Genomic DNA, 9931 nt, shown 5'->3' on the forward strand with positions numbered 1-9931 from the left:
TTAATATTAAAGAAACGTTTTTAACGTTTCTTTCTTAATTTTTTTTATAGAACTAGGACGCTGGACTCTTGGAAGCGAACCCGGACTTGGATAATGTAAGGAATAGGAAGAGGGGGAAATTTTTTTTTAATATTATGTAAAGAAATGTACTTACATTTCTTTCTTTATTTTTTTGTAGTAACAGGTGACGCCGGACTTTGAAAATGAATTCAGACTTTGATAATGTTAGGAATAGGGGAGGGGAATTGGTTTTTTGAATATTAAAGAAACGTACTAATGTTTCTTTCTTTGTTTTTTTGTAGGACTAGGACGCCGGACTCTTAGAAACATCAGGAAGTTACGAAAAAAATGTACATTACATATACATTTATGCAAATCATGTACATTGCAATATTCATTCTTTTTAATGTACAAGTAATATTTAACATTAATGAACATCATCAATGAAATTTTTATCATGATGTGCAGCATTTAATAATAAATATTCAATGTATATATCTTTGCTATAATAAAAATATAATTACTAACTAGTAAATTTCAGTTAGTATTGATCGGTATCATGTGATCAGTTTGCCAATCGATCTTTTTTTTGATAAAAAAAAGTCTAATAAAAAACTTTAAACTTTTTTTTTCCCTTTCTTTCACTTCCCTTCGTCCCCTTGTCCTTTCGTCCTTCTCCTATATCCTTCCCTTTCCTTTCGTCCTTCACTTCCCTTTCGTTCTCTTCCTTTTCTCACACCTGTAAGTTTCGTTACTTTTTTTTTAATTTATTTTTTTTTTTATTTTTTTTTTTAATTTTATCTTTTTTTTCGTTTCTTTTCATTATTTTATTTTTTGTAAGACGTTTACTAGGGGGACGCCGGCTTGAATACTATGAAACCAGACTTTAAGGTAGTAAGAAACTGAAAAGGGGAAGATTTTTTGTTATTTTTAATTTAAGAAATGAACTAACGTTTCTCTTTATTATTTTATTTTTTGTAGAACGTTTACTAGGGGGACGCTGGTTTGAATACTACGAAACCGGACTTTAAGGTAGTAAGAAACTGGAAAGTGGAAGATTTTTTGTTATTTTTAATTTAAGAAACGATCTAACGTTTCTTTTTCATTGTTTTTTTTTGTAGGACGCCAGCTTGTTCACGAAACCAGACTTTAAGGTAAAAGACTGGAAAAGGGGGATGGTGGAAGGGGATTTCGCAAAGAGGAACCAAGATTCGTAAGAATCTTGGTTTTTTTTTATTTTTTTTATTATTATGAAACGGTTTACTAACCGTTCCTTTCTTTTTTTTATAGGTTCGGTATCTCGGGAGGGCTTCCGAAGAATGGAAAATGGAGAACTAAGATTCGTAAATATTATATTATGAACCTTAGATTTATTTCTTTAATACTATGGACGGTTCTAACCGTTCTTTTTATTTTATTTTTTATAGGTTCTGTCGGGTGGTCTTTCGAAGAACGGAAAACGGAGAACTAAGGTTCGTAAGTATTATATTACGAACCTTAGATTTATTTTTTTTAATACTATGAACGATTCTAACCGTTCTTTTTATTTTATTTTTTATAGGTTCCGTCGGGTGGTCTTCCGAAGAACGGAAAACAAAAAACTAAAGTTCGTAAGTATTATATTACGAACCTTAGATTTATTTTTTTTAATACTATGAACGGTTCTAACTGTTCTTTTTATTTTATTTTTTATAGGTTCCGTCGGGTGGTCTTCTGAAGAACGGAAAATGGAGAACTAAGGTTTGTAAGTATTATATTACGAACCTTAGATTTATTTTTTTTTAATACTATGAATGGTTCTAACCGTTCTTTTTATTTTATTTTTAGGTTTTGGGTTTCTCGGGTGTCTTCTGAAAAATGGAAAAAACCAAAATTCGTAAGTACGAATCTTTGGTTTATTTTTATTTATTTTATTATTATGAACGGTTTCTAACCGTTCTTTTCTTTGATTTTTAGGTTTTCTTTACTGGGCAAGCTAATTTTTTTAAGATGTCATAAAAATGCTCTTAAAACGTATTTTAGCTTCTCGAAATGCTTTAAAATCATTGTTAAAAGCGAGATATCTTTAGAATACTAGAAAAGGTTTTTACAATTTAACTTTAAAAATACTATTAAATGCAAATAAAGATATCTATTTACAAAATATTGCTAAATGCTTTTAATATGCTATTAATAACTATTTAATAATTATGTATTATATTATCATTATAATGTTGTTAGAAGCTTTCAAAGCAAATACTATTACAATACATTTAATACGTTACCTAAAGCTATGAATTTATATAATCTAATCTATCCCACTAAATATTGTTAATAATATTAGCATACTACTAATTAAAGCTATCAAGTTTATATTATCTAATCTATCCCATTAAATATTGTTAATAATATTGGCATAAAGACGTGATTTTAATACTAAATCTTTAGTAATATAGTCTAATGATTTTACCTTATGTAAGGTTGCTTCATGATCACTATTGCCATTCAACTTTTCACCAATATGATGGCTTAACGCTCTGCACAAGAATGATTTTAAAATATTTAATGCATCAACATCATCTTTCATTGTCGGTGTGTAAATCATGTATGTATTAAAAATATCACGTGTAAAATCATCTGAAACATAATCTATGATTATTGATTTCGTGAATGTATTAATTCTACCAATGTTTCTATTGATAAAAAAGTTATGGTTAATTTTATAACAATAATAAACCAGTCAATATTATAAAAATTAATGCTTACTTTTCTTTTTTATAACGCTCAATTACATTATCAGCATGTTGTGACAAATCGTTATTTAAATTACAACGATATGCTTGAAAAAATTTTTTTGCTTTACTTCTTGCTACATTTATATCAGATTCATCTGCAAATGTTGGTTTTTCTGGCCACATTGCATTAATTATTAATTCAAGAGCTGTATCAGAAAGGTTTCGCATTTTCATAAACAGTGGTTTAGTAAATTCCATTACAGTAGTAATTACATGGTTCTGATCCTAAAATATAAAAAATGAATGTGAGATAACTGAAGCAATATATTTAATATATAATAAGAATACATTAATTATTATCAAAAAAAAAATCAAATTTACCCGATATTTTCGTGTTTGAGGTGCAGATGATAAATAAGATGAGGATGATGACAATATAAAATCTGCACGATTATCAAAAAATGATTTGACACGTTTTTCAACTTCACGATTGACTGCAGTTCGTATCATAACCTCTAAATTTTCTGGTTGCAAAATATTTGCAATTGCTGAAGATATTTCATGTGAATTTATATCTTCTGAAGATATTGCCGAATTCCGAGATACAGGTTCTTTTGAAAAATGGTGCTTCGTCACAGATGTGGTTGGTCTATTTTGCACATCATCATTATTTAAGTCTTCATCATCATCCAATTTCCAATTGTCCCAATCATTAAACAAAATAGATGATGTGACGGAACTCTTGCTTTTTCTGGAACTGCTAATAAAAGTACTATCACTTAAAGGTTCAATAATATCATCCAAGTCTAACCTTTGGTATTTTCGACCTAAAAATATATGCAGATTTAATTGTGGTTATATTTTATTGCATTATTAAACGTGGATATATTTACCATGTTCTTGACGTTGCTCTTGTAGTCGCTCTATACCAGCTTTATTTTTGTCCCAACCTGTAATTTTTTCATACATTCAGTATATTAATATTAATGAGGTAATATTTTTAAAGATTAATAAAAATAAACTTGCCTTTTTGATTAAAAGCCGTTTTCTTTGGATGTTGAGATTGATGCACTTCAAATTCACTTAATTCACTTAATGAGTCACTGAAATCTTTATCATCGATATAAACTGTTACAGGAGTCTTCTCAGGACTTGAAGTTGTGGCAGGAGTTTTTTCACAACTTGAAGGTTTAGTTGAAGTTGATATAGGAGTTTTGGTTGAGGTTGTGGTGGGAGTTTTCTCACGACTTGCAGGAGTTTTCTCATGACTAGTTGAAGTTGTGGTAGGGGTTTTTTCACGACTTGATGTTGTGAGAGGAGTTTTTTCATGACTTGATGTTATGGGAGGGGTTTTTTAAATGACTTGATGTTATGGGAGGGGTTTTTCACGACTTGATGTTGTGGGAGGAGGTTTTCTTATTACTGGATTTATTAGGTTCATCAACTGTAGAACCTACGGTAACATTTGTTATTACAATGAGTACGTTTTTTTTAAGTTTTATTTTTATGAATAAAATAATAGTATTGGTATTTTATTTTATTTTATAAAAGCAGTTTTATAAAAAAATATTATTTAATTGATCAAATTAGTATTACCTTTCCCTCCTTTTCCTCTTTTATTATTAGATTGTAACGTTGAGGATTTTTTTTTCCTGGGGGGCATATTTGAATTTGATTCGCAAGATAAGAAAATATAAAATATAGTACTAAATTATTTGATTCAAATATGTATTATATTAAAAAAAAAATCAAAAACCACTACATTAAAAAAACTCCCGCAGCGATTTAAAATCTGCAGAGTTTTCATCATTATAAAATTAAGTTAATTATTTGACATTTACGGTTAGATCCTATGTCATGCAATACTTAATTTGAATTTTGACCTACCTATACATAGTTAAAATTAAAATTCGTTTCTTTTTCAGACTTTTTATTACGCAGTGTTTTCGTCATTATAAAAATATAGTCATGTAAATCTTTATTCGACATTTATGGTTAGATCCTATGCTATATAAAGCATCAGTGAATTATTTTCGATTTTATCGCATGATATAGAGTACCGTTCCTACATAATTTTATTAAAATCTATCTTTTATTGGTCAACTTTCATATGTAATAATTTTTTAATTTAGCGTAATCTATATATTTTTTGATGTGGATTTTCAATTTGATTTTTTTGATTATGCTTCGTCACATTATTTTTATACAAAAAATCGCAAGTGATCAACAAAATGATCAGCATTGTGATGCTATACAGTATACTGCATTTTAACCTACCTAAATATAGTTAAAATTAAAATTTTGTTTCTTTTTCAGACTTTTTATTACGTAGTGTTTTCATCATTATAAAAATATTGTTATTATTTGACATTTACGGTTAGACTTTATGTCATACAATACTTTCTAACCTATACATAGTTAAAGTTTCTTTTTTTTTTCACAGTTTTTTTTTTAACTCAACTGAATAGAATGTCTCGAGTTCGTTTCCGTCAAACCACGTCTACAAATCTTCCTAGATATAAAAAAAAACCAAAACCGAGTCATGTTTCCACTACTATGCAACAGTCAGCTGCGAATACGTTACCTTCAGAACTATTTGAATGGGATGACATTTTGAACGATCAAATTTCTACGGGATTTAATGGGGTATAACATATTATCTTGAAATAATATTAATCATATTGGAAATAATAATGTTTTCAAAGGAACAGCAATATAATAGTCTTGATACAGAAGACATACATTTTAACTCAAGTTATCTAAACGCGCCTGACGTTCAATCCTTAGAAAGTAACGACAACGATGATGATAACAACAATGATAACGACAATGATGATATTGTAAATCAAGAAATTGATGACGATGATGATAGTATGACAAATCAAGAGGAGATCTCCAACGCTTTACCATCATTTAAAACATATGATGGTTCATCCTATATACCGCATTTTCAAGGGGAGTATGGGCCATATTTTCCTAGCTTTACAGCAATGGCATTATTTATTTGGGTAACAAAACATATGATCAGTTCTGCAGCATATGAAGGTCTTGTCTCTATTTTGTTACATGAAAAATTCCGTGTTGAAGATGTGATTAAAAGTATACGATCAATTAAACGATTTCGTAATGGATTACCATTATTGACAATAAAAAGCCATAACGTTGAAATCTCATCAAAGGATACTCCATCAACATCCAAAGAATCAAAAGAGGCATATTTCTTTTCAGTTACAGACCATATTAAAAGAATATTAAGTAATCCAAAGTTAAAAAATGATCTTTACTTTGGGGAAGGAATTGAATCCGATTCCAAATCTGAGTTCTGGCATGGGGAATTATGGCAACGATCACCTCTCTTTGGAGCAGAATGCTGTCATCATAATAATGGTAATATGAATAATATATATATTTAACTAAAATACACCCATTAACAATGATTATTTTAAGTAATCTATTATCCTGGCGAGTTTATCAGATACGTTAGATATGATACTGAATCCCAACCACGAATTGGACAAATTTACGCTATCGTCAAAGATGATAATGATAGATTACTTATTAAGATATGTTCTACATTTTTCTATACAGAATTGCCACGTACTTATGCAAGATCACGACAAGATTCCAGACAACTTTGGCTAACAGAAAATCTAGAGATAATAGAACTTTCTCAAATAATTAATAAAGTTTCTGTATGGTTATATGATACTCAACAGCCATTATCATATGAATTTATAATCAAAGAAATTTTATATTATCATAACGCACGACTACTATTAAGAGATATTTCCTTAAGACATCATCATTCTACCTTAAGTGCGCTATCACGCCCAGATTTTCATTGTAGAAGAATTAAAATCTTTTGTGATCTTTACTTTGATGATTTCGGAACTTATAGAAACGTCTATCACAGCCTTGGAGGACTTTACCTCCAGTTTGGAAATATGAAACTTAAGAGTCGCCAGAAATTAAGAAATCATTTTCTAGTTGGGTTTGTTCCCTTTGGGGGAAAATTTGAGGATGCTATAAAACTTTTTATTCAAGATATTCAACATCTTGAACGTGGATTTTTAATGACAATTGATAATCAACAAGTATGGATTTCAGGAGGGCTTGGAATCACTACGGCAGATCTCCCACAAGGAAATGATCTTGCTGGTACTCTTAGACATAATGCAACACATGGATGTCGAACTTGTAAAGCTTCACGTGATGATTTTACAGACATATCATTTGACATTTCTAAGCATCGACGTTATCATCATTTAACAGATATTGAATTTGAAAATATACAATGTTTACCTAATAGATCACAAAAACATGCTCTTGCGAGTTCATTAGGTCTTAGATTAATTCCAAATCCTCTAGATCAATTAATTCGTGATCGTCATATTAGTACACCACAGGACATTTTTCATTGCTTTGCAGGTAAAGCAAATAGGCTTCTTATCGCAACATTTGGACTTTTAACGAATTCTGGTGAAGATACTTTTACTAGAATATGGAAATTTTTTGAAGTACCATCTTGTTGGTCACGACGACAAAATCCAATAACACATCTTGCAAGTTACTTTATGTCAGATATTTTGCGTCTTACTATGATTATTCCTTTTATTTTACGCAGATGTCTTACATCTGATCTTTTAAAACGAGAAGCTTTAATGCGTATAAAGGAAAGAATGGATTTGCGATCCCATAACTATGTAATTAATAGGATAATCAAATGCTGGGTTCAATTTTCATTGACAGCTCGTATGGTATTTTCAAGAACTCTAACAAATGAAAATTACGAAACTATACAAAAAATGTTAGAATTAGAGTGTAAGATGTTATTGGAGGTAGTGTAATATTACTTTTTATAAGATAATTTAACATTAGTACTAATTTTATTATATTTTTAATAGATTTTTCCTGAACAATTTAGTGGACTTCCGAATCTTCATATTAATCGGCATATTGTTGCACATGCTAAAACTTATGGAACAGCTTTTAATACATCTGTCTCTATTAAAGAAATGGTCCATCGAATACACAAAGGGGTCGTACCACATACAAACAAAAAAAATGTGGAATTTGATTTAATTAAACGTGATAATACTTTACAAACTTTAAGATACCTTTTGGATGGAGGGCAAGATATTCGGTTTGAACATATGATTATTGGTCAAGGCATTCAAAATATTGTTAATGACGTTGCATTAAGACCTTTATTGGATAACTGGTACATAACTTCTTCACTCTTGTCAAAAACATATGATGATGATGATGTTGAAAGTATGTATATTATTTTATATTTATTTTTGCATTGATTGCATAATAAGTATTTTACATCATAATAACATTTTTATACTACTTACATAGACACAAATATAGTAACTTGTATACCAGAAATAATGGATATTAATGTAAGATCAAAGTGGAATAAACATCAACGCGATCAAGAAAATTTCACTGTTGGAAAACATCTTAATGAATATTTTTTCAACGAACTTGCTAATGCATATGCAGAATATTATAATGATAGAGGTGCTATGATAAATTCAAAAGTGGAATTTTATAACAATATTTCATATGTTGTGAAAGATGATGATGGTTTTGTTGATGTACAATTAAGTGTAGGAGATGTTGTTGACGTATTTGAAGAAGGTGAGACAGAAGAATCTTATGCTATTATAAAGGGAATTTTTACTCATGAACGTTCAAGAAAATTACACGCATTTGTGATTTTTGATTGGTTTGAAAAAATTGGAGAAAATACACTATTGAAGTGTCCAAAATATAGGTTGCAGGCATCTGAAGAAACAAGATGGAATAGGATATTTCCAATATCATTAATTGATCATAATTCAAGGGTTCATTTCGTGCATGATTGTAATGGAGATTGTAATTATGATAGACATAATCTTTCAAATCGTTATTATTTGAAAAATATGTATTATTATTTAGCAGTATAATAATAAAATTTTATTGATATTTCACAAATACATTAAGAATAATTTATTAATATTTTAAAAAGTTATATAAAAATATCATAAAATGATTTTGAAAGCATAATATTGATATTTCACAAATACATTAAGAATAATTTATTAATATTTTAAAAAGTCGTAAAAAAATATCATGAAATGGTTTTGAAATCATAATTATAATACCATTTTTTATGATATCTTGGTAAGTATCGGAATTGGGGTTCTAACGTGGTTTTCAAAGCGATTTTTTATTATATAAAACGTTTTTACAACCATCTTAAAATTTGAATTTTAAGTACAATTATGATATCATAAAAGCATTATATGATATCTTGAAAAAATTACTTTGTTCAGCAAAGTTGGGTGGGCTTCTGAAGAACAGAAAACCCAAAGATTCGTAAGGACAATACGAATCTTTAATTTTTTTAATTTTTTTTGTTATTTCTAATTCTTTTTCTTCTTTTAGATCTTGGGTGGGTTTCTGAAGAACGGAAAAAGAAGACGAATCTTAACGGATTGGTAAGTTTCGAAGATTTCAATTCACTTCGAAACTTGGATTTTTTTATTTTTCTTTTAGAAACGTAAACTAACGTTTTTTGTTTGCTTTTTTTTTGTAGGATCTGGGATCACTCAGTTATATGGAATTTCGAAGGTATATACAGTACCTTCAAATTTTTATTTTTTCTAACGAAACGTTTTTACTAACGGTTTCATTTTTTTTTCTTTTGTAGGTCCAAGACATGACTGGATCCTATTTCGAAGGTATATATATCCCTTCAAATTTTACTTTTTTTTTATTTTTAACGAAAAGTTTTATTAACATTTTCATTTTTTTCTTTATAGGTTTATTTTGGAAATCAATTTTTATCTAGTATTTAACATATTATATAGATTTAAAATAGCCATAGATATTATATTAATTAGTTAATAATACATTTGTATAGTATAATGATAGTATAATAATAAATAACGCATGTATTTTAATATCATTAATAAATGTGTTAATTAATCGTAATGTACAGGTGATGAACATCTTTAATTTGGCGATAAACATCAAATATTGTGACATCGGTAGTACATTGCAGGGTCTGATGTTCAGCGTTTCTTTATGATGTACATCAAGTGACCGATATACATTTGATGAATATTTTTCCCGTGACTTCCTGATGAAGTGGACTTACACTTGATGTAAGTTGGGTGGGTGTAGTGTGTCATGTGTGTTAAATAAGAAACGTTTCTAACGTTTCT

General features: G+C 28.8%; 2 protein-coding genes across 2 annotated transcripts; one reads left to right on the forward strand and one right to left on the reverse strand.

The window, feature by feature from the left end:
- Positions 1-2371: 2371 nt before the first annotated feature.
- OCT59_021422 (uncharacterized protein) lies at positions 2372-4377 on the reverse strand (the record flags this gene model as incomplete). Its single annotated transcript, XM_066146507.1, has 7 exons — positions 2372-2672; positions 2746-2999; positions 3096-3541; positions 3608-3664; positions 3798-4045; positions 4107-4167; positions 4311-4377. The coding sequence occupies 7 exons, from the start codon at positions 4375-4377 to the stop codon at positions 2372-2374; spliced, it is 1434 nt and encodes a 477-aa protein (XP_066005635.1).
- An 806-nt stretch (positions 4378-5183) lies between these two features.
- On the forward strand, positions 5184-8668 carry OCT59_021423 (uncharacterized protein; the record flags this gene model as incomplete). The annotated part of the gene is made up of 7 exons (XM_066146508.1): positions 5184-5360; positions 5420-5813; positions 6162-6557; positions 6759-7552; positions 7619-7988; positions 8076-8360; positions 8661-8668. 7 exons carry the CDS (start codon positions 5184-5186, stop codon positions 8666-8668), a joined length of 2424 nt encoding a protein of 807 aa, XP_066005636.1.
- Between the last annotated feature and the right edge of the window lie 1263 nt (positions 8669-9931).

Source organism: Rhizophagus irregularis, chromosome 30, assembly GCF_026210795.1.
Source record: "Rhizophagus irregularis chromosome 30, complete sequence".
Lineage (NCBI taxonomy): Eukaryota > Fungi > Glomeromycota > Glomeromycetes > Glomerales > Glomeraceae > Rhizophagus > Rhizophagus irregularis.